This window comes from Delphinus delphis, chromosome 6 (genome assembly GCF_949987515.2).
Source record: "Delphinus delphis chromosome 6, mDelDel1.2, whole genome shotgun sequence".
NCBI classification, from domain to species: Eukaryota; Metazoa; Chordata; class Mammalia; order Artiodactyla; family Delphinidae; genus Delphinus; species Delphinus delphis.
Window position 1 is genome coordinate 66,221,270 of NC_082688.1, and position 24,569 is coordinate 66,245,838.

At 33.6% G+C, this 24,569-nt stretch overlaps 1 protein-coding gene across 2 annotated transcripts in view; it reads left to right on the forward strand.

Annotated features, from left to right (window-relative positions):
* Nucleotides 1–24,143, forward strand: part of CNTLN (centlein) — a 179,618-nt gene extending 155,475 nt beyond the window's left edge. Inside the window, exon 9 of one of the 2 annotated variants that reach the window (XM_069540774.1) lies at nucleotides 23,629–24,143. In XM_069540774.1, the coding sequence (XP_069396875.1) occupies nucleotides 23,629–23,829 (201 nt within the window). In that variant the 3' untranslated portion in view covers nucleotides 23,830–24,143. Of the gene's footprint in view, nucleotides 1–13,964; nucleotides 16,487–23,628 lie in introns of those variants that run through there. The other variant, XM_069540775.1, reaches the window with a different exon arrangement.
* The last annotated feature ends 426 nt before the right edge of the window (nucleotides 24,144–24,569 follow it).

Here is a 24,569-nt window from a genome sequence, read left to right on the forward strand (position 1 = left end):
TAAAACTGCAAGTTACTATTGGAATTTTAATCTCCCCACATCATGTCTGTTATGAGCCTCTCTCAGATAAAAATTCACAAAAATGGGAAACTTAGTTAGGCTCTTTTGTTTTCCCAGTATCAATTCTTGTCCATATTTTTCCTGTGTTTGATCATTCTCTGTTACCTGCAGGTAGTTGTTTTTATATTTTGCTCAGAAATGAAACAGTTATATGCGGGAGACTTAATCTGATAGCAATCTACTCAGCTATTATTGTAAATGGAGCTTCCCAGTCTTTAACTTTTTAGTGTATTTTAACTAACTTACTTAACTTACTTTAGAGTGTATTTAATTTTTCATACAGTGGAAGGAACTTAATTCATTCTAACTGCTTTATCTCACTTATTTTTGCTATTGTTATCTTACATTTTAATCCTACATATATTTTTACTCTGTAAGCCATTATTATTATTAAAAAATCAGTATTCACTGAGAATTTTTATCCCTTTGAAAGCTTTTCATTCTTTTCTGCAATTCTGTGTTTCCCTCTAGGATCTTTTGCCTTCTGCATTAAGCACTTTTTTTTGGTATTTCTTTTAGTGAGATTCTGCTGACAGTGAATTCTCTCATTTTATATTTATCAGAGAATGCCTTTTTTGCCTTCATTTCTGAATGGTATTTTCAGGTGGTTAGAATTGCAGAATCTTTTTTTTCTTCTTTTTTTTTAAGATGATATGCATTGTCTTCTGGCTTCCATTCTTTGAGTTGAGACGTCATCTCTCTCTTTCTCCTTTGAAAGTAATATGTCCATTCTCTGACTACTTTTTATGTTTTCTCTATTTTTGGTTTTCAGCAGTTTTTATATGATTTCTCTAAGTGTGGTGGTGTTTTTTTTTTTTTTTGTGCTTTCAAGTTTATAAAGTTTTTTTTTCTTTATATGCTATTCCTCATTCTTGGAAAATTCTTGCTAAATATCTCTTCAAATATGGCTTCTGCATATTCTTTCTCTCTTGTCCTTGTGAGATTTCGATTACATATTAGACCTTTCCACCATGTGCCATATAGCTTTGGACTCTTGAATATTTTCAAAGGTTTTTTTCTCTTTGCTTCAACCTTGATGCTTTCTTCAGTTCATTCATTCTCTCTTCTGTTATGGGTGGTCTGATGTTTCATCCATCTACTAAATTCTTTTTCTTTTTTTTTTTTTTGCGGTATGTGGGCCTTTCACTGTTGTGGCCTCTCCCGTTGCGGAGCACAGGCTCTGGACGCGCAGGCTCAATGGCCATGGCTCATGGGCCTAGCCGCTCTGCGGCATGTGGGATCTTCCCAGACCGGGGCACAAACCTGTGTCCCCTGCATCGGCAGGCGGACTCTCAACCACTGTGCCACCAGGGAAGCCCTACTAAATTCTTGAATAGAATGTATATTCTACTTTTATTGGGTGGAGTGTCCTAATTGTCTGTGAGGTCTATTTGGCTTGCAGTGTTCTTCAAGTCTTGCATTTTTTTGCCTGTCTTCTGTCTTGTTGCTCTACCCTTTATTATTTGTCTATTTCATTCTTCAATTCTGTCCATTTTTGATTCACACATTTTGGGGCTCTGCTGTTAGGTGCATATATATATTTATAATTGGAATATCTTCTTATAGGACTCATTGTTTATCATTTTAAAATGTCATCTTTATCTGTAGTGACAATTTTTGCCTAAAGTCTATTTTGCCTGATTTTGTTTATTTTAATTTCCTCCCACTTTTATTGAGATGTAATTAACACATAACACTGTATTAGTTTAAGGTATAAATGATTTCATATCTATATATATATTAAAATGATTACCACAATAAGTTTAGTTAATGTCTATCACCTCACAGTTACTATTTATTTCTTTTGATGAGAACATTTAAGATCTACTGTTTTAGCAACTTTCAAACCTACACTTGAGTATTGTTAACTACAGTTACCGTGCTGCACATTCTATCCTCATTACTTAGTTATCTTATAATGAAGTTTGAACTTTTTAACCACCTTCACGCATTACCCCCAGCCCCCACCACCCATCTCTGGCAACCACTTATCTGTTCTCTGTTACCTGTAAGTTTGTTTTTCTTAGATTCCACATATAAATGATATCATACAAGTGTTTGTCTTTCTCTGTCTGACTTATTTCACTTAGCATAATGACTTCAAGTTCCATTTGTCACTAATGGCAAGATTTCCTTCCACATAAAGATTTCCTTTATGTGGCTGAATAATATTCCGTTCTTTGTGTGTGTGTGTGTATACACAAATCCTTTCATCTGTTAGTGGACAGTTAGTTTGTTTCTGTGTGTTGATTATTGTAATAAATGCTGCACTGAACATAGGGGTGCAAATGTCTTTTTGAGATAGTTTCTTTCATTTCCTTCAGATATATGTCCAGAAGTGGAATTGCTAGGTCATATGGTAGTTTTATATTTTGAGGAACCTCCATACTGTTTTCCTTAGTGTCTTTACCAATCTACATTCCCATCAACATTGCACAAGGATTCCCTTTTCTCCAACACTTGTTATTTTTTGTCATATGGTAATAGCCATTCCAACAAGTATGAGGTTTTATCTCCTTCTGGTTTTGACTTGAATTTCCCTGATGATTAATGATGTTGAGCACCTTTTTTTCCGGACCTACTGGCCATCTATATGTCTTTTTTGGAAAAAATGTCTATTCAGATTTTCTGCTTATTTTTAAATTGGATTTTTGTTTTTGTTTTGTCTATTGAGTTATATGAGTTTTTTTTAAATATATTTTGGATATTAACCCTTTATCAAATATATGACTTGCATATATTTTTCCCACTTGGTATGTTGCCTTTTCATTTTATTGGTGATTTCCTTTGTAGTGCAGAAGCTTTTTAGATTGATATAGTCCCACTTTTTCATTTTTGCTTTGTTGCCTTTGCTTTTGGTGTCAAATTCAAAAAATCTTAGCCAAGACTGATGTCTAGCAGCTGAATCATCTGTGCTTTCTTCTAGGAGTTTTATACTTTCATGTCTTACATTCATTTTTAATCCTTTTTGAGTTGATTACTATGTATAGTGTAAGATAGTCTTCCAGTTTCATTGTTTTACACGTGACTGTCCAGTTTTCCCAACGCCATTTTTTGAAGAGACTATAATTTTCCCTTTGTATGTTCTTGACTCCTTTGTCATAAATTAATTGACTGTATATGTGTGTTTTTATTTCTGGGCTCACTATTCTTTTCCAGTGATCTATGTTTCAGTTTTTATTGCAACACCTACTGTTTTGATTACTATAGATTTGTAATACAGTTTGAAATAGGGAGTGTGATATTTCCAGCTTTGTTCATCTTTCTCAAGATTGCTTTAGCTATTTGAGGTCATTGTGGTCCCATACAAATTTTAGGGTTCTAGTTCTGTGAAAATGCCATTGAAGTTTTGACGGGGATTGATTTGATCACTTTGTGTACATTTGAGCAATATTAACTCTTCAATCCATGAGTGCAGAGTATCTTTCCATTTATTTGTGTCTATTTCAGCTTCTTTCACCAATGTCTGATAGTTTCCAGTTTACAGGCCTTTCTTCTCCTTAGTTAAATTTATTCCTAGGTATTTTATCCTTTCTGCGGCTATTGTAAATGGAATGGTTTTCTTAATTTCATTTTCAGGTAGTTCATTGTTAGTATATACAAACACTGCTGATTTTTGTATATTGATTTTGTGTCCTCCATCTTTATTGAATTTGTTTTTTAGTTCTAACAGTTTTTTTGGTAGAGTTTTCTATACATGGCATCATGTCATCTGCAGATAGAGACAGATTGACTTCATCCTTTCTGATTTGGATGCCTTTTATTTCTTCTTTTGGTTAATTGCTCTGACTAGGACTTCTTGTACTATGTTGAATAGGAGTAGTGAGAGTGGGCACTCTTATCTTGTCCGTGATCTTAGAGGAGAAGCTTTTAGTACTTTATAGTTGAGTATAATGTTAGCTATGGACTTGTTCTATACAGCTTTTATTGAATTGAATACATTCCTTATATACTCAGTTTGTTGAGAGTTTTTATCACGAATGAATGTTGAATTTTGTCTAGTGCTTTTTCTACATCTATTGAGATGACTTTTTTCCTTCATTTTGTTAATGTGGTGTATCACATTGATCGATTTGTGGATGTTTGAACCATTCTTATATGCCTAGAATAAATTGGTTTTATGATGGTGTATGTATTTTAATACATTGCTAAATTTGGTTAGCTTATATTTTGTTGATGATTTTGCACCTATGTTCATCAATAATATTGGCCTGTAATTGTCTTTTTTGCACTATCCATGTATTGTTTTGATATCAGGGTACTGTTGGCCTTGTAAAATATATTTGGAAGTGTTCCATTCTCTTTGTTTTTGGAAGAGATCAAAGATTGATATTAATTCTTTTTAAAATGTCTAAATCTTTAAGCCATCTAGTTCTGAGCTTTTCTTTGTTGGAGGATATTTAGTTACTGATTCAATCTTTTTACTAGTTATTGGTCTATTCAGATACTCCATTTCTTCATAATTCAGTCTCAGGGAATTGTATGTTTCTAGGAATTTTTCTGTTTCTTCTGGGTTATCCAATTATTATTATTATTTGGTGTATACATTGTTCATAGTAGTCTCTCACGATTCTTTGTATTTCTGTGGTGTCAGTTGTAACATCTTGTCTTTCACTTTGAATTTTCTTTGAGTTGTCTCTCTTTTTCTTGGTAAGTCTAGCAAAGTTTTGTGAATTTTGTAATTTTGTTTATCTTTTTTAAGAAACAGCTCTTTGTTTCATTGATCTTCTCGGTTGTCTTTTTAATCGCTATTTCATTTATTTCTGCTCTAATCTTTATTCCTTCCTTGTACTAACTTTGGGCTTAGGTTGTTCTTTTTTTTCTGTTCTTTGAAATATAAAGTTAGAATGTTCTTTTGAGCTGTTTTCTTTTTCTTAACATAGGTGTTTATCGCTATGAACTTCCTTCTTAAGATTGCTTTAGCTACGTCCCATATATTTCGGTATGTTGTGTTCCTTTTTTGTTTGTCTCAAGATATTTTAAATGTTTTCTTTTGATTTCTTCTTTGAATCCTTGGTTGCTCAGTATCATGTTGTTTAATGTTTTTGAATTTTCTAGTTTTCTTTTTGTAATTGGTTTCTTGTTTCATACCATTATGGTTGAAAAAGATGCTTGATAGGATTTCAGTCTTTTGAAATTTATTAAGACTTGTTTTGTGTCCTAACACACGATCTATCATAGAGAATATTACATGTTCCCTTGAGAAGAATGTGTATTCTGTTGCTTTTTGGATGGAATTCTGTACATATGTGTTAGGTTCCTCTGGTCTAATGTACATTTTAAGTTCAATGTTTCCCTTTGACTTTCTGTCTGGATGATCTATCCATTGTTGAAAGTGGGATATTGAGTCCCTTACTGTTTTATATTGGTGTCTATTTCTCCCTTCAAATCTGTCATTATTTCCCTTGTATATTTAGGTGCTCCTATGTTGGATGTATACATATTAATAAATGTTATTTCTTTGTGTTGGATTGACCCCTTTATCATTATATAATGACCTTTGTTTTCTCTTTTTCCAGGCTTTGGCTTGAAGTCTATTTTGTCTAATATAAGTATAGCTACCCTGCACATTTTTGTTTCCATTTGCTTGGAATTATCTTTTTCTATCCCTTCACATTCAGTCTGTGTGTGTCTTTAAATTTGAAGTGGATTTGGATGTCTGTTTCCTTCCCCAGGTTAGGGAAGTTTTCGGTCATTATGTCTTGAAATAAGCTTTCTTCCCTTTTCTCCCTCTTTTCTCTTTCTGGGATTCCTATAATGTGAATATTGTTCCACTCGATGGTATCCCATAAGTTCCTAAGCTATCTTCACTCTTTGTCATTCTTTTTTTTCCTTTTGCTCCTCTGATTGGACAGACTCCGCTCCCCTGTCTTTGAGTTTGCTGATCTTTTCTTTTGCTTCACCTCGTCTTCTGTTAACCCCCCCGCCCACCCAGTGTATTTTTCAGTTCAGCTGTATTCTTCAGCTCTGTGATTTATTTCATAAGTTCTTGTATTTTTTATTTCTTTGTTGAAATTCTCACTTTGTTTATGTATTGTTCTCCTTGTTAAACATCTTTACGGCCATTATTTTGAACTCTTATCAGGTAGATCACTTATCTCCATTTCATTAAGGTCTGTTTCTGGGGTTTTATATTGTCCTTTTGTTTGGAAAATATACCTCATTTTTTTCATTTTCCTTGACTATTTATGTTAGTTTTCATGCGTCAGATTAAACAGCCACCTCTCCTAGACAGGAGTGAAATCATGTAGGAGATGAAACTTATCCTTCCACCTGACCTTAGCTCTTGATTGTCTCTCAAACTTTTGTGATTGTCCAGACATCCTTCTTTGTTCTTAGTGGCTCCCAGTAGTTGAGGGTATGCCAAGATCTTTCAGTGTCCCATAGGGGAGGATTTCAGTCAGCACCCAGGTGCAGGCTGATTGGAAGTCAGACTCTCAGGCAGCAGCTTTTACAGTATGCAAATAGACCTCTTTTAGGGAAGGACTGCTCACTGTACTGAGCCCTAGAAGGATAGCCAGTTAAGAACTGTTTCTTCTTCTTACCACACACAAAACACACACACACACACACACACACACACACACACACACACAAGAATACAAGGAAATTTTTGGAAGTGATTAAATCAATTATACTTCAATAAAGCTAAAAATAAAAGATGAAAAGAAAAAGAAAAGAACTGTTTCTTTGTTTGCTACAGTCCTGTTGAACCCATGGATACAAACCTCACTGGCCACCAGAGTCAAGTGGTAAGGAGGTGCTTTACCTGGGCAGCAGCTGCAAAAGCTGGGGTGCCAGATGGGTCCCCAGATCTTCTTTCAGGGAGATACTGGTGGCGTGGAGTAGGGTAGAAGAGGTGTGAAGATGGCACCCATTGGCCTAGGCTGGCAAATTTTACCCGCGCAGCTGGAAAAGCCCAAGCTGCCTGTGGGTGTGGCTCCAGGTTCTGCTGTGGGCAAAGTGGGATTTATGCAGCTGATGTCTTATACTTACGTAACTGCAGATACCTTGGATGGCTCCAGTGTGGTTCCTGGCTTCAGCAGGAGTTGGGGGAGGTCATGTAGATGGAGTAAGGAGGAACTCAGACTGCTGGCATCAACTCGCTCAAAAACCTGTGGGACAAAACCTTGTGAGATCTGCAAGGATCCTTGATGAATTGGTGGCTGTTGGCTTCATCAGTGGTGAACTCTGCTAAGATTGTTTGCAGAGCAGATCTCCGTAAACCAACCATCGCTCTGCTGCCTATGTGCTAAAAGTAGCCTCTGCTTTTCTTCCTTTTTACTAGCTGGCTCAATGTCTCAGCTTTGCTGGTCTGGGTGGGGTGAAACCGAAGTCAGACTTTTGTGTAGTACCCCTAGAGGCTATAAAAGCTGGTTTGCTTACCTTGCTGTTTCTTTCCTGGCGAGAAGAAAATTTTCTAGTTAGGAAGTTCCTTCTTGGTGCTGAACAGTGCCAACATAGGTTATGGAATGATGCAGACAAAATGAACTTGTCTTCTTTCTTTTCTTGTGCAATTACTCTGGTGTTTTAATTCCACTGTGTGCTAAAACTTGCTAAATATACCCTAGTGACCTCCCAGAGCTGTTTTTGTTCATGGAGAGCTGTTCAATTGTTGATCTTTGTGGGGAGACAGGGAAGCTAGGTTCTCCTATGTCACCTTTTTGTATTTCTTCCACCAGAACTATTACTTCTTTTTAATACCTATGTTTTTGTGTACCAGGTTACTAATACTATTAATGAGGTTACTCTGCTGGAGTATTAATTTCAAGGTACATGACAATACTTCAGCCATGAAATGTATTAGATATATAAATTTCAGTTTAGGATTTATATTATATATAGCTCAGCCATATTTCTCCCAAAGTTTGGCTAAACTGTTCAACATGTTTTTCTTTTCTTTTTTTGCGGTGCGCGGGCCTCTCACTGTTGTGGCTTCTCCCATTGCGGAGCGCAGGCTCAGCGGCCATGGCTCACGGGCCCAGCTGCTCCGCAGCATGTGGGATCTTCCCGGACCGTGGCACGAGCCCGTGTCCCCTTCATCGGCAGGTGGACTCTCAACCACTGCGCCACCAGGGAAGCCCCAACATGTTTTTCTGAATGACCATTTTTTTTGTAGCTAACGAGATGACCTTAAAATATATACATTTTATGGACTGTTAACATAATGACTTTTCTGTTATGTGGAAGACTGATGTAGATGTTTAAAAATAGGATTTTTGAAATGAAAGTTGATTGTCCATATATTAAGGACATTTTCTTTAAAATTTTATGTCAAACGCAGTAATCATACTATTAATCAGAACTCTCTATTAGTTGATATACCTAAACTTACTTTACAAATATTTACTGATGTCCTACGATGTGTTAGGCACCGTTCTTGGTGATGAGGAAACTTTAGGGGACAAAATAAGGTCTTGGCACTCATGGAGCATACATTCAGGTCAGAGAGTCATCATCAAAAAAATAAACACACATTACATGGTAATAAGTATTATGAAGAAAAATAATGCAGTGTGAGACACATCATGATAGAGAGTGGTGGTGCTATTTTATGTATGGTGGTGAGAGAAAGCTACTCTGATAGGTGGCATTTGAGAAGAAAACTGGAAGAAGTGAACTTTTTTAGATATTTGAGGGAAGAGCGTTCTAAGTGGAGGGATCAGTAAGTGCCAAGCTCATGAAGCAGGAGTTTGCCTAGCAAGGAGGCCAATGTGGTTAGATCCAAGAGAGCTGTGGGGAAGAGAATGAGAAGTGACCTCAGAGGGACAGATGTGGGATCATGTGTCCTAGGGCCTTGTTCGGCCTACGTAAGCATATAGGTTTTACTCTGAGTGAGATGGAAAGCCATTGGTGTGTTTTAAATAGAAGATCAAATGAAACCTATTGGAGTGTTTTAATCGGACTCTTTATCCATCTCTCCATCCTTCCATCTATTCATTCATTCATTATTCAGTTATATAGTTAATATTTATTAAACTCCTGTATTCTAGGTACTGGATTTAGTGTGAAGGGATACAAAGATGAATAAGGCAGTGTACTCTTATGAATCTCATTAATGGGTATGCAGAGGGGAAAATAATTATTATAAAATGTGCTATTATGGAAACATGAGCAAAGTATGAGCTCTGTGGAAAGAAGCTTTGCAGGGAACATGTGTATGGAGAGGAGGGGGAATGCCAAACTTTTCACAGGGAAAGTGGAATATGTCAATTTGAAATTTAGGAGTTTCTAGCTTCTTTTTTTTTTTTTTTTTTCCTAGCTTCTTGTTGGAAGTGAATTAGCATTGTGTTAGAGGTGAGAAAGTTTGTGGTGTGTCTTGGATATTGAGAATAGTCTAGGTAAGTGCTTTTCGGATGTGAATATGCATCTCAGTCACTTGGAGTTGTAGGGGTCAGGGGCATTGTTGTAAAGTAGTTTCTGATGTGATAGTAGGTCTGGACTGGGGTCTGAGATTCTGCATTTCTTTTACATTCTAAGATGTTTCTGTTGTAGCTGGTCCAGGGATCACCCTTTGATCAAGAAGAGACTAAGTGGGCAAGTGGATTATATAGTTGAGAAGAAATAGTAGAAAGATTTTAGTTTTTCCAGTTTTCGTATCCTTAAATAATTTTTTTCAAATGCTTATAGTGGTGCTTTTCAGTGCATGATTTTGGGGGAATATATTTACAGAGTAGTAAATAACAACCTAAATTCTGGAATCTGGGTCCCTTATCTATGTTACTTTGAACAGTTAACTTTTCTAAGTCTCAGTTTTGTCACTTGAAAAATGGTATTATAATAGTACCTACCCCATAAGAGTTTTATTAAGATTACAGGAGGCAATGCATGATGGAGTAATAAATGTTAGGTCTTAAAAAAGCACTTCTTATGTCATTTTAGCAAATTTGAGGGTTTTTTTCTGTATTGGTGGTGATTTATCTTCTCTTTTTCCTGATCTCACTTATAATCTGAATTATTGGTGAGCCAACTGACAATCTTTGCCAGAGAAAAGGACAAAGCTAATTGGTTCATATGGGATTGAAACCTGTGACCTTTGATTTCGTAGCACCCTGCTCTTAACTAGCTATATTCGGAATGACTGCCTCTTCTTATCTCAGAGTGATTGTTTATCTTTTCCATGCAGAAGTACTGTTTCTTGCCTTGGAGGAATATCTTGTAGTAGAGGACAGGGGAGAAACCTAAGCCTTAAAATTACTCTGTTTATCTGTGAATGAGATATACTTCATGTGGCTAACAGCAGGCGATAAGATTGTGAATTTTAACCACAGGCTTGTTAATTTTTATTTCTTTGCACAGATACTCTATTCCCTCTTTTCCTAAGTGTTACAGAATTGTCCTTTTGTATGTTGTTTTAGCTTATGTTCTCACTTTCTTTTTAAAAAAATTTATTACTAAATATTTGAAATCTACCAAAGAATAAATGTAATGTCTGGGTACCCACCAGTAACTATCACCAATACTCTTGATGCTACCTGTGTGCTACTCTCTGATCCCATCTTACTTCTTTTCTTGGACTTCTGTTGATTAATTCCTGCCTTTTAAAGCTATGCTTTGTTAAATAATATAAATGATTATAAATAATATATTGTTCCTTATAGCTTTTATTTAAACCTTAGCCATTTCATACTCTATGTATATCATGCTTTGCAACTAGATTTTTTCTTTGAATTTTATTTTGTAATGTAACTCATTGTTCTTGAGCGTAGCTATAATTCTTTTCCTCTTCTGTGCAACAGTCTATTGTATGAACAAGCTACAATTTATTTATCCACTCCTCTTGTCAATGAACATTTTTTGTTTTAATTTTTTTAGCTATAGGAATATTTACACACTGCTGCTATGAACTTTCTAGTACATGTCTCCTGACACACATATGCAAAACTTTCTCTAGCGTATATTGCTAAGGGTGAAATCACATGTCATGAATATGAAGATATTCAGGCTTATAAGAAAATGCCAAATTATTTGCCAAAGTGTCTCAAATTATAGACTTCTTAGTTGCATTCTTAAAAGAAGTAAAATGATACCTCATTCTGGTTTTATTTTGTATTTCTTTGATTTCTAATGAGCTTGAGCATCTTATGTTTATGTTATATGAAATACTTGTGTCCTCTGCCAGTTTTTCTATTAGAATGTTTATCTCTCTGTTGAAATTCTTTATTTTGCATACTAATCTTTCGTTAGTTATTACATTAGTATTTGATATAATGTCAGCTTCTGTATTACATAAACCCCAAATCTCTGAGGTTTAACATGATTTATTTCTTATGTATATGTAAGAGTTTAATGTGGGTATTACTTGGATTTTCAACTTCCAAACAATGATTTAGAGATCTAGTCTCCTTTTATCTTTTGGATCCACTAGCTTTAAATGTAGCTCCTAAAGTTGTCCTGAAATCATCTCTACTCCAGCCAGCAAGAAGGGAAAAATGTCCTAGAGAATCACATTTAGGAAGTTTTTATGAATAAGACTTAGAAGTGGTACATATCACTTCTGCTGGCATGTCCTTAGCTATAACTCAATTATTTGGCCACATGTTATCTAACTGCAAAGAAGCTTGGGAAATACATGCGCCCAAATATTGGGAGGTATGTACCCATTTCCAAAAAAAGGAAATGAGTTTGGAGATCAACCAGCAGTCTCAGCTATCAGTTATGATTGTTGCAAATATCTTCTTGCTTATAGCTTTTCTTTTCACTTACTCTGTGGTGTCTTTTGAAAAATGAAGTTATTCATTTTAATGTCTTTGAATTTCTCAATATTTTCTTCTCAGCTTTGGTGCTTATTGTATCTCGTTTAATAAATCTTACTTTATCTTAAACTCATAAAGATATTTTCCTAGATTTTCATCTAAAGCCTTATAGTTGTGACTTCCACATATGAGTCTTTAATCTATGTGGTATTGATATTTGTTGTGGTGAAGAAGATAATTCAATTTAATTTTTTAAAAATCTGGATATCTGGTTCAGTACTATGCACTGTGCTAATAATCACTCCATTTCTCAGTGATCTACAGTGCCATCTCTGACATTTATTATTGCATGTATATATGGGTTCATATTTAAGTGGGTCCATTTGCATTGGGTGACTTTTTAAAAATCTCTGAAATGACAACACTGTATTTATTATTTTAGCTTTATAATGAGTCTTGATAACTGATATGACAGGTCTCTTTACCATATTATTCTTCAACAGTGTTTTGGATATTATTGATCCTTTGCTCTTTAGTATAGTGTTATAACCAGCTATCAAGTTCCCTGAAAAATCTCGTGAAGATTAATTTGAGGAGAACAGATATTTTTGTCATTTTAAATGTTTCTATTCCTGCGTACGCTGTCTTCTTCAAGTTAGGTCTTCCTTAATGTATTTAAATAAATTTTTGTAGTTTTACAAATTTTTGTAGTTTTTGTAAAGTTTTGTAGTTTGTATAAGACCTCCATAGAGGTCTTATATCTCTTTATTAGATATGTAATATGTAATGTCTTTTATTAGATTCTGAGTAGCTTACATTTTTGTTGCTGTTTTAGATACTTGCATTTTTATTAGGTTTTCTGTTTCTTGTATATAGCAGTGCAAATGATTTTTAAATGTTTATCTTATTTCCATCTACCCTAATAATCTCTTAATAATTCTAAATTTTTTTTAGACCCTCTGGGTTTTCTATGCAAACAGTACGTGATGATGGCAGTTTTGTTTCTTCCTTAAAAATCCTAATTTGTTATACTGATCTTTATACATTTTACCATATAAAAGTTCAATAGAAGTGGTTTGAGTGGGTGTCCTTGCCTTGTTCCTAATTTTAAAGGGACTATTTCGCCATGGACTATGACGTTAGCCATAATTTTCTTAAGGATACCCTTTTATCAGATTAAGGAGTCTGATAAACTAATATCATAAATGGTGATAAATTTTATCAAATGTTTTATCTTTTGATACCTGGGACACTTCTAACCTTTTATGTATTGCTTTATTCATCTTACTGATATTTGTTTTTTAAATCTCTATGTATGACTGAAATTGGTCTGTTATATAACTTTTTGTACTGTCTTTATCTGGTTTTGGTAATAATAGGGCCCTCATACAATGCGTTATTGAGCTAAAGAAAGAATTAGAAAATTGGACTATTAAGATGACAAAATTACTCAGAATATAGTACAAAGATACAGCATGATGGGGAATATGAAAGACGTGAGTGGACATGGAGGAGAGAGTGAGAGTCTAATTGTAAAAGGTGAGATAGAGAATAGAGGAGTGGTAGTAGACTCTTCAGCTATATTTTGGGTTTTTTCAAATCTGCCTGGTCAGTTTGACTTTAAGTCTGCAAGCTTCTTATTGCTTCACTTTTTGGTTTTTACTTTTTTCTTTTTTAAAATAATTCATAACTAGCATGAGCATATGACAATTCTAAGAAACTCCCATTGACACAGGAGTTAGGGCTTTTATGGTGACTCACATAAATCAGGATAAAAGGCATAATGAGGTTAGTTTAGTGAATTCAAGGCAGATAGTGATGGCAGGCAGTGTATTTGGGGATAGAGAGGGCTTTGCCTAAGGTTCCTTATTGACATCTGTAGATTGAGGTGAAGAGATCTATGGAAATTAGGTCTTAGCCCCAATGCGTGGCCTTTCCTTCAGCCCCAAATGATAGTGGAAGAAAACCTAAGGGAGGCATGGTCTTAGACCCTGCATGTGGCTCTGTGTTTGTATAAAGGGTATACAAAGTAAATGAAGAAAATATATTTTATGTAATTGGAATCATACAGTATATGAATTTGTATCCTGCTTGTACAATTACCATTATAATATGATTAAACGTTTGAAAACATTTTTAATTCTTTTTTTTTTTTTTTTTTTTTTGCTGTACGTGGGCCTCTCACTGTTGTGGCCTCTCCCGCTGCAGAGCACAGGCTCCGGACGCGCAAGCCCAGCGGCCATGGCTCACGAGCCCAGCCGCTCCGCGGCATGTGGGATCTTCCCGGACCAGGGCACGAACCCGTGTCCCCTGCATCAGCAGGCGGACTCTCAACCAGTGCGCCACCAGGGAAGCCCTGAAAGCATTTTTATGACTGCCTAATAGTCTAATGGAGGAACGTACCATTTTTTTAATCTAAATATTTCCCTACTTTGGGGCATTTAACTTATTTCAATATATATTTTTTCTATTTCCTCTGATTTTATACTGTGATGAACATTTTCATTTGTCTATCTTTATTCTCATCACTTGTTTCTGTAGAATGAATTCTTACAAGTAAAATCTCTATGTCAAAGATTATGAACCTCAAGCTTTTGAATATATACCATGCACAGTAAACTACATTCCAGAAAGATTATACCAAATTATCTTCTCACAGTGTATGAGAGTGCCCAGTTTTTATAACCTTGCAAGCTTTATTATCATCTAAAAATAGCCTTGTTAATTCATTCTTTTGTTTTTCATCTCTGGAAACTAGTGAGGTTTTTTGGTTTTTTTGGGTTTTTTTGCAGTACGCGGGCCTCTCACTGTTGTGGCCTCTCCCGTTGCGGAGCACAGGCTCCAGACGCGCAGGCTCAGCGGCCATGGCTAACGGGCCCAGCCCCTCCGCGGCATGTGGGATCTTCCCGGACCGGGGCACGAACCCATGTCCCCTGCATCGGCAGGCGGACTGTCAACCACTGCGCCACCAGGGAAGCCCTTAGTGAGGTTTTCCACTTTCACTTTAAACTTGATTTTTTTTTGCAAGTGTTCTATCAGTTTGCATTTTTTTAAAAAATGTATTTATATACATGACCTCAAATATATACTAAAGGAAATAAACTCTACATATTTATCACACATATTTTCACATTTTATTGTTTGTCTAGTTCATTAATGATTTCTAGACTCAGTTCTAAGATTATTATTGATAACTTTTTCCTTAACCTTTTTTCTTAAGATTGAGATGTACACCTCTTTTGTGCATTAGCAGGTATTAAACTTCATTGTTTTCCTTGTCTGTTTCCCCTCTGAAGTGTGAGCTCCTTGAAAGCAAGAAAAGTTGGTGTCTTATGCTTTTATCCTCACTGTTCTTTGCCAGTGATTGATACTTTGATTTCGATAAATGCTTTTTAAATGAACACATGAAAATGTGTATATCCTGGTTCCATACCCATTTAGCCTATCCCAAAGTGATCCAAGTATTCTTTGACACAGCAATTCCAATAAATAGGAGGGGGAGCATTAAAGCATCAGTTTTGCAAGGGATTATCTTGTTATGATGTGGAATAGTTGTCATTTCTTTAGCAGTGCTGAATTGATTATGTATAATTTTCCAACATAGCAAAGGAGAAAAAATACCAGTATTAGTTAGCTCTGATTTCTTGCCAATCAGAGAGTCTAGTATTGATAGTGGCTACTTGGCATCAACTAAACTATTTTAATTTCTCAGTTGGCAGAAAGGAGATCAGATTGTAGTAACTTAACTTAGACTCAGAATGCTATTAAGCCTTGTCATACTGTAGTTGGGAAATATTATGCCAGAGTTCATAATTGGTTCACTTGTTTGCTTTTTATGATTTTTATTCTCTTATTGTTTCAATTATACTTTTTTCTCATTTTCAACATGGAAGAATATCAGTCTTGTACTTTCTCTAGGTACCTTACTGCTACAGCACCAAAATTATTTTTTAATTATTTAGGACAAATGTCGCCTGTAAGTAATTTTAAATTATACTACTTATCATCATCTTATTTCACACTTAACTAATTTTTAATTTGTATATGTAAACTCATTTTGAAAAGTTGATTTACTCTACAGCATTATTTTAAGTAAAAACTGGTTTGTAATTTATTGCTTGATTTAATTATACGCAACTAGTTTATATTTTTCATCTATTTGTATAGGTAGGCATGGCCACAGAAGTATATGGGAAATGATCTCCTGACAGTTTCGTATTTAATCAACCTTCGGGAGAAAACAGTAATAAAATTATACTATGACATCATTTTTAACCTTGATAAATGAAGAATTTTTTTATTTAAAAGAAAAATTTGAAGTCTTTGTCTTTTGTAGGTTAACTATAAACTTTTTTCTTTCCTAAAGCTATTTGTGTATTATATCCACAACATTTAAACTCGTTATAATCATATAACTCCACTTCCCTGCTTGAAAAATAAACTATTTCTTCTAAAAAAAAAAGGCTTCCAATAGATATTCTGATATTTTAAGCCTGCTTTAAGTTCCAAGCAGTATGAAACAGCCCAAGATATTAAAATCTAGAAATGTATCACGTATAATAGAAACCGCAACTCAGCTTTAACTACTCTATAGTGGCACTTCTCTTGCCGCTATAATAAAACTTAAGAATGTTTTAGTGATTTTTTTCCCTACTATTATTCAAAATTACATTACCCTTACTGAAATCTGAATGGCTTTTAGTGGATTAATTAAACTGTAGCTGGTTTGCCATCTGGGTGCAGCTTGTTTAGCTGCCTTTCCATGGAAAGATTTCTCATGGAAGAAAGACTATTTTTTTTTTGTTAGAATACAGCTGCTAGGATTCACTTTCTAAAAAAGAAATAATTATTCTTTCTTACATGAGATTTGTGATGAAATTCAATTTGGAAAATAAAAAACCATATTTTTGCCTTTCTTTTTAAAGATTATTCATAGTACAACACAAGTTTTTAATATTTTTTATAAATTTGTAAAAAATACGTTTTGTGTCTTGATAACTTGTAATATTAAGTAGATCCTAGGTTTAGGCTAGATGTGAAAAAATGGAAAAGAGGGAATTAACTAAATCTGATTTTTATGGCTCAAGTGGTTTCATTAAATTAGAGTGCTCTGTGTTGTTCATTAATGAACTTGTGCCATATGCTTTAACTGTTCTGGTCAATAGCTGATAAAGAAAGGCTTTGGGGTTTGCTTTTTCGTTATTTTTTTATTTTTATTTTTTGTGAAGCTGGATAAAAATATCCATGTGATGGGCTTTTATCAAAGCAGTTACTTTTAATTCAGTAACTACTACTGAGGCAATATGGCTCGCAATTTGTGACACAAAGGTAGTCATACATTATTGGAATACAGCCTACTGTGCTTCACATTACACAGATGTGAAGGCCTGATTATAGCTGCTTCATAATTAACAGTGATCCGATTTGTTTTGTGGCATAAATGGTGCATGTGTAGAACATTAGCCATGGCACTCTCATTCAAATTCAACTCAAGGGCTCAGCGGCAGGCGGGTCACGAGCTTCAGGGAGTAGAAGCACAAGCTCCTCCATATGTTCTTGCTGCATCTTACTACGGCTATGAGTGCAAGATAAGTTCCCCAAAGAACCTAATCGTGTTCTGTAATTACAGCGCGGCTTTCTGCTGGCTAGAAATGAGGGAGAAGCTAAAACACTCCCTCATCAGATAATTTGTAAATTACTTTACATGGCGGATGCCTAACTCAGTTGGTTTTCAACTGCTGAAATTATAAATAATTGTAACAGATGTGGCAATATGGCTGGCCTCCAATAAATGAGGCCCTTGATAATTTGGCCAACTCTTTGACAGGCCAATTTAATAAAATGTGAACAAAATCTTCTTGCTAATAATTTATCATCCTTTTTCCCAGTAGAATAAATTTAATTACCCTAGCAGTTAACAAGGTCACACCCAGATGCCAAACTCGGCTACAGTTTTGATAATGCAATCAGGAATTGAGAGGTGATGACAGCGTTGTTGTTTTTTTCATTACCTGGCTTCACATAAACACAGGTGGCGTAGCTTTCTTGTCAGTTTTTAATAATTACAGGCTATTATGGAATGCATAGTTAGCAGATTGAAAACCACACTTTAGTGAATTTGTTTGAGTATGATTGAGGTTTTAATGTATAGAGATGATAATGCATAACAAGCATAGTCCCTTGCTTATACCATTAGTGCACAAATTTTGATTTTTTTACTGGTGACATAAGTGTCAAATGTTTATAAAACTTAGAGTATGCATTATAATAGGTAATGGATTACACATTTCATTCCTTGAATCTAGAAATTCATTTTAGGATACCATTAACAGATATACTTGAAATATTCAGAAATCTGGCAGACTGTGAGGCTTTATAACATACTTTGGAAAAACCTGATTGTGTTTAATTTTGCTTTTTAAGGTAAAAAAACAAATCTATAGAGAAGTCACTTAGTCTTTTAATCCTAAGTTTTAAGTAAGGCCAGGATTAGTTTACTGTTGGTATTAGAATCTGTAGTCAGTGTGTATACTACACAGTTAATACTCTAAACACTGTTCTGTGACATGTAAATATCACTAATTATTGTCAGTGCAACCTAATATTTACATGTCATAGAAGAAATAATTAGCTTTTGGTTTCTCAATTTCATAACAAAGATACTGTTGTCTACTGGTTGTGACTCTAAGCCAGTAAAGCATCCATATGGTGTATGGATAAATTTATGACATTAAAATTTCCCCCTTTATTTTGCTGTGCCCTGATTTGGCTTTACCACACAAGTGTTAGATACTAAAGGAAAGTTTAATTTGACCACTTTATAGTACTGAATTTTTCAGTATTGTGTTCTTAGGTTGGTGTTTATGAGAAGAAATGGTGACATTTTAAAGTTTACCTAAATGTGGTAAATAATTTCATTATATTTTGTGATCTCTAAATGTAATCTGAGTATATTTGGGTTAAAGGTGAATGGATGGAAGCAATGTAAATATTTATATTTTTTAAAAGAGAGTGCTAGCTGACTTTGTTCGTAAATTTATTACTCAATTTCATAGTCTTTCTAAAAGGGAGGTGTAAGTTTAAGTTGGTACACTTAATTCCATTTGTGAACTTTTGTGACAAGACTATTTTGATTTATGACATCATGTTGATTTAATAGCTTTGTTTTTTCTTTATTATCTTAAGACTATATGATTATTATTGAAGTCATCTGTTCTCAGGTTATGGATGACTCAGCTAACTGTTTTATAAATTGGCAATAGATATATTTCTGCATTTCTAAAATCAATTTTAAATGAAATGTAAGTTTTTGTAGAGATTCAGGATTTCATGAGAAGAAAATTATATGTATATTTGTAAATATATATATGCACTTTTTAAATATTCTGTCTTCTTCCAAGAGGAATTGAGTTGCTTTTCAGAGAACTGTCATTCAGGATGTCAGTTTCTCATATATATATATATATTCATAGGGGTTGGATATTTTATATACACAAATATTACAGATTTTAAACATACATATATGTTTTAACCTATACTTAATTTCCAGTGAGATATTACTTGGAGAGAAACTATTTCTTTTGCTGAGGTATCATGTCCTTTTTAAGTATTTTTGTTTTGCAATAGGCTATATTATGTGTTGACAGGTTTGGAGTTTGTAAATTTCTTAAATAAGTGAGATAATGTATATGAAATGCTTACCTAAAGCTAGGCACTCAACACTTTTCACTAAATGCTAGTTATTATTTTAATGAAGTAGTAAATAAATTAGTATTTTAAATTAAAACTTATTAACAGGACAAAACAATTTAGCTTATAATTCTTTGTAATTGTGATAGTTGTGGAAAGAATTTCTATTTATTAAGCAGCATTCACTCACCCTCCACTGTAGTAATGCCATACAATGTTGCTTGAATTTAAAGCAACATGACTAGATATTTAATTTATGTAGTGTTTTAAAAGTAATTGGCACAAGGCTTCACTTCCCCCCTCCTTCTACTCTAATAGCTTTTACAGGAGTTTTTGATCAAAATTACCTCTGTGAATCAATGTGAAAAAGAAGTTATGTATTAATAATAGTTAATTTAAAGAGATTAGTTCCAATTGGAGGCATTTGGATGCATACTCCACTGATCATTTCTTATCAGATTATCTATGGTCTAGCACCATACCATTATCTTCCAAGATTATAAACTAAAAAGTGCACAAGGATTTTTGACATTAGAGGAAAAAGTTTATTTATAAAATACTAATAATTCTTAGCAAGAAAAGTTAAATTTTCAAAGATTCTAAGATTTTTAGGGCAATAGATGGAGTGAACTTCCACAGACAGGCGATTGATTGTCTTGATCTTGCTAGGCCTGTAAAGCAGCACTTAGAAAGGGTAAGAATAAGTAAGGATATATGAAGATATATATTATGCCTATAATAATTATACATGTAATTATTATGTTTAAAAAGCTGGTTAAATGAGTATAGTATGAATGGGGGACAAAAGAGTAACTTGACAGTCAAGTAACCTGACAAACACTACTTTGGTAGTGTGATCAAGTTCAGTGTCAGCAGTCAAATTGTGTTGATAGTATGTACCCTTGATATGATATGATGGCTTCTGTGATCTTCCTCCCAAAAATTCATAACCCCAGTCTAATCATGGTGAAAACATAGACAAATTCCAGTAGAGGGCCATCCTATCAAAACAATATACCTAAATAGTACTCCACAACACTGTCAATGTCATCAAAAATAAGAAAAGTCTGATAAACTGTCCCAGCCAAGAGTTGCTGACATGACAACTAAATGTAGTGTGGTATCATGGATGGGATCTGGGGACAGAAAAGAACATTAGGTAAAAACTATGGAAAGTTGAATAAACTAGGGACTTCAGTTAAAAATAGTGTATGAAAATTGGTTCATTAATTTTAACAAATGTACCATATTAATTTTAGTTGTTAATAATAGGGGAAACTGGGTGGGTGGGGATGGCAGGTGGAGGAGAAGTCTCTATAGTATCTGCTCAGTTTTTCTGTAAATGTAAAGCTGTTATAAAAAATAAAGCTAGTAATAAAAAAGAAGTTAAACGTCAGAATTAAAATGGTTTTCCTTTTCTCTTTAAAGTATGGGAACTATATCCCAAACTTATCGTTAGTGAATTCTGAGAGATGATATGATAGAGGCTTTCATTTGTATTTCCCCATCTGTACTGAAATTTTTATACTGAACTTTTTATCCCTTTTATTTGCAGAAAAAATTACATTTTAAAAACTATTTAGTGACATGTTCATTGTAAAACAATTAAGGAAATTCAGATATGTATGAAGAAAATTCACATATAATAATACCTCCATTCAGAAATAATGCTGTAAATTCAGGGTTTGGTGAAATTTATGTCTATACAGTATGCTGTATTCTTCTGTAACCTGTGCCTTCCTCACTTAACAGTTTATCATGGATATCTTTCTATATCAACCCTCAGCATGATTAGAACAAAGTCCAAGGCTTGGTACATTATGTTCTTTGATTCATATTTCAAAATTTCCCTAGGAAATTTGTAGCAGTCTATACTCCCACCACCATGTTCTCAAGATACAAGAGTCATAAACTGAGTCTGGCCAATATTGTAAAATTAGATTTCTCTTAGAAATTTGAATTCCTCCATTCTTTTGAAAAATCAGTAGATCTGGCAGTAGTGGGCCACATTCCTCTGTGAAAACAGCTGGCTGGAGCTGAATAGCTACTACCACAAATACCCTCTTTATTCCCTCAAAATGAGGGTGACTGCGATTTGATGTTTCATTTTACTTATACTTTTAAAAGTGGTTATATTAAGAGAAATGTGAAATACTTCATGTGCATGTATCTCTAGCAAAAGTGATAAAAGACGAGAGAGAGAGAGAGAGAAAGAAGACTCCATTTTTGAAAAACTGAGAGAGTGCATAGGTTTCCTTGTGGAAGTAAAGTATATATGTATATGTTCAATATATATACAAAGTGTCTCTGTCGAATGAATTTTAAAGCTATAATTTAAACATAACTCATTTTACTTATTTATTTACATTATGGCTCCTATGTGAGCTGGAGTTAATCACTACTTAAATAGTATTTTAATTTTGAAGTTCTGTTATTGTTTACTGACGAATTTTAAAGGAATTCTGCCTAAATAAGAAATTTTTTATTATTATAGTAGCAGTGTCCACTGTTGGAGGCTTTTTAATATCTTCATAAATATTTTAATGATTTAGAATTGCAGCTTCTTGACCAAATATTCATGTTTTTATATTCTTATCTGTTGCATTATAACCCAATGATGACTTGGAAAACTCATTTATTAAAGAGCAGAGGATTGCTTATTGGATATACCAATAAGCTAAAATTATGTTTTTCCGTTTTTTTTCTAATTTTTGTTTGATTTTGAACAATTTATTTAAAATTTCTTTGGTAAATGATGTGATATTAATATATTCATTGTAATTTTATTTAACAAAACCAGAACAAGAATAGGTAGCCTTTGTAAATTGTTCAGATTGGCAGCCCAAAGGAAAAATTTATAAGCATCATAAATCTGTTTACAAAAAAGGAGGAAAGAATAAATAAAAGCCATACAGTGGTTAAAGGAGGAGAAAAGAATAGGTCAGACTCCTTTAGAGTTTGGAAGAAAAGTGCTTAAGGTATTTTGATTTGATGTTCAATGCAAGCTAATAGAGTCAGTATTTAATATTGTAAGTTTGGTAACAGTACAATATAAACAACATTCTGAGGACAATATTTAGTGTTGTGATAGAATAAAGATTGGGAAACAAATCAGGTGACATATATGAGGAAAGTGTAATAGTATGATGATAGTATACTGTAATAGTATGATGATAGTATAATGAGATGATCCTTCTCTTTATAGAAATTACAGGTTAGGATTAGTAAAAATTTGCCTATCCCCTAAAAAAAGAAAAAAGTAGTCAAAACCAAGAAAAGGTAATATTTCTCATTGTTAGTTCAGAAGAGTTAAACATACATATTTTTCTTATAATCCTTAGGAATATCATTTAGGAAGGATGGGGCTCTCCACATTTTAAATGAAACTATTTTCAGGGCTACTGGATCCATGTTGATAATATTAGAATCATAAGATCTGACTTTTCTTTCCTGGAAATCAACAAAAACTTGGTTTCACTATGATCTAGTATTTTTGTTTTTTGTAAATGGAGTGGTTAATTTGAAATAGTGTATATGCATGGATTTTAATGGTCTCAAGTATATTCAGTTAAGATGGTGGTACAATTTTGTTGAATGCTAGTTTTCATGAATAGGTTTCTTACAAACTTAATTTTCCTGTGATTTCTGTTGTTAAAATGTGGTGCTTACCATTAACAGTTTATCTGGCATGGGAATAAATTTCAAAGGAGAATACTGTGAACTCTGCTGACTTTAAAAAGTATCAGAGTTCTTTGAGTTATTACTAAATTATAATACATTAAAAGCTAATTAGACGTATAGTGCTGTTGGTTTCCTTTTCTCAGGTTTATATTCAGTGGTATTGCATTAAGCATTTACTGAGGAAATACCTATGTGTATAATCATTAATTTGAAATAATTTTATAGATGAGTTGTGTATATCACGCACAACTTTAAATTTTTTCTCCTGAAAATCTGTATGACAGTATTACTTATGAAAATATTTACACAGACTCTTGGTTATTTTATTGAAAATGCCATTCTATAAGGATGATAGAAGCTTAGCTAATTCAGGTTTACGGTTTATTTTTGAAATGAAATGTTCTTTCTTGGAATACTTATGATTTATATAATGTAGTAACATATATAAATATTTGCATGAATGTGTAAATAATGTAAAACACAAACATACTTTTTAAAATAGGTTTCTCAGCAGCCATCTTTATTGAGCTTAGAAACCTTAATGGTCTCACAGAAGTCTGAAATTGAGTATTTACAGGAGAAACTGAAAACAGCAAATGAAAAACTATCAGAGAACAGATCTACCAACAAGGGTTCCTCAGAGAAGAGCATCTTGACAAGTACTGAAAGGAAACATAAGGTAGGGGCATTTGTCATTTTGTGAATTTGTCAGGATGAGGTTGGCAAGGCAAGTGATGAAGTTAAAAAACAAACAGCAGCATTTACTTCTCTGCTTATATTTCTGGAAGCTTTTAAAAAATATTCTGTGTCAAATGTTTTATAAAATCATGGCTGGGAGTAGCAAGTTTTCCCTTTTTGAACTGAATAATATGTTCCTTATTTAATTAATTTAATATATTAGTAATGATACACCTCTTTCGCAGTAAATTAACATTCTTATATTAAAAAGTTTTGATAAGTATCCCTCATCTATCTAATCTATAGATAAATTAAGTAGAAATTTAATGTGGTATTAGTCCTTAATTCAATTTTCTAATTTTAATTAGAAGAAAAATATATCTTAATGTTTCTATTTCATTGAGCTGTCATATTTAAAATACTGCCCATGTGGAATATAAACTATAAAATGGAATTTAACATTAATATGTGCAGTTACATATTTTCAGATTTAAAGGTGTAACAGTGGAGAATAATAAGCAAATTTTTTGTGGCATGATTCTTATTTATTAATGTCTCAGCTTTTCCTTTTTGTGGTATTTATTGCATATTCTTATTATATTGCAAAAGATTCTATGAACATTAATATAAACATTTCAGAATATCACATTGTAAATATATTATTTCTATATAAATTGAATTAAGCTTTTCCTAAAAGTAAGGAGTTTTAGAGGTATGTTTCTCACACTTGTTACTTCAGCAGTAGAAAATATTTTTAAAAGTAGA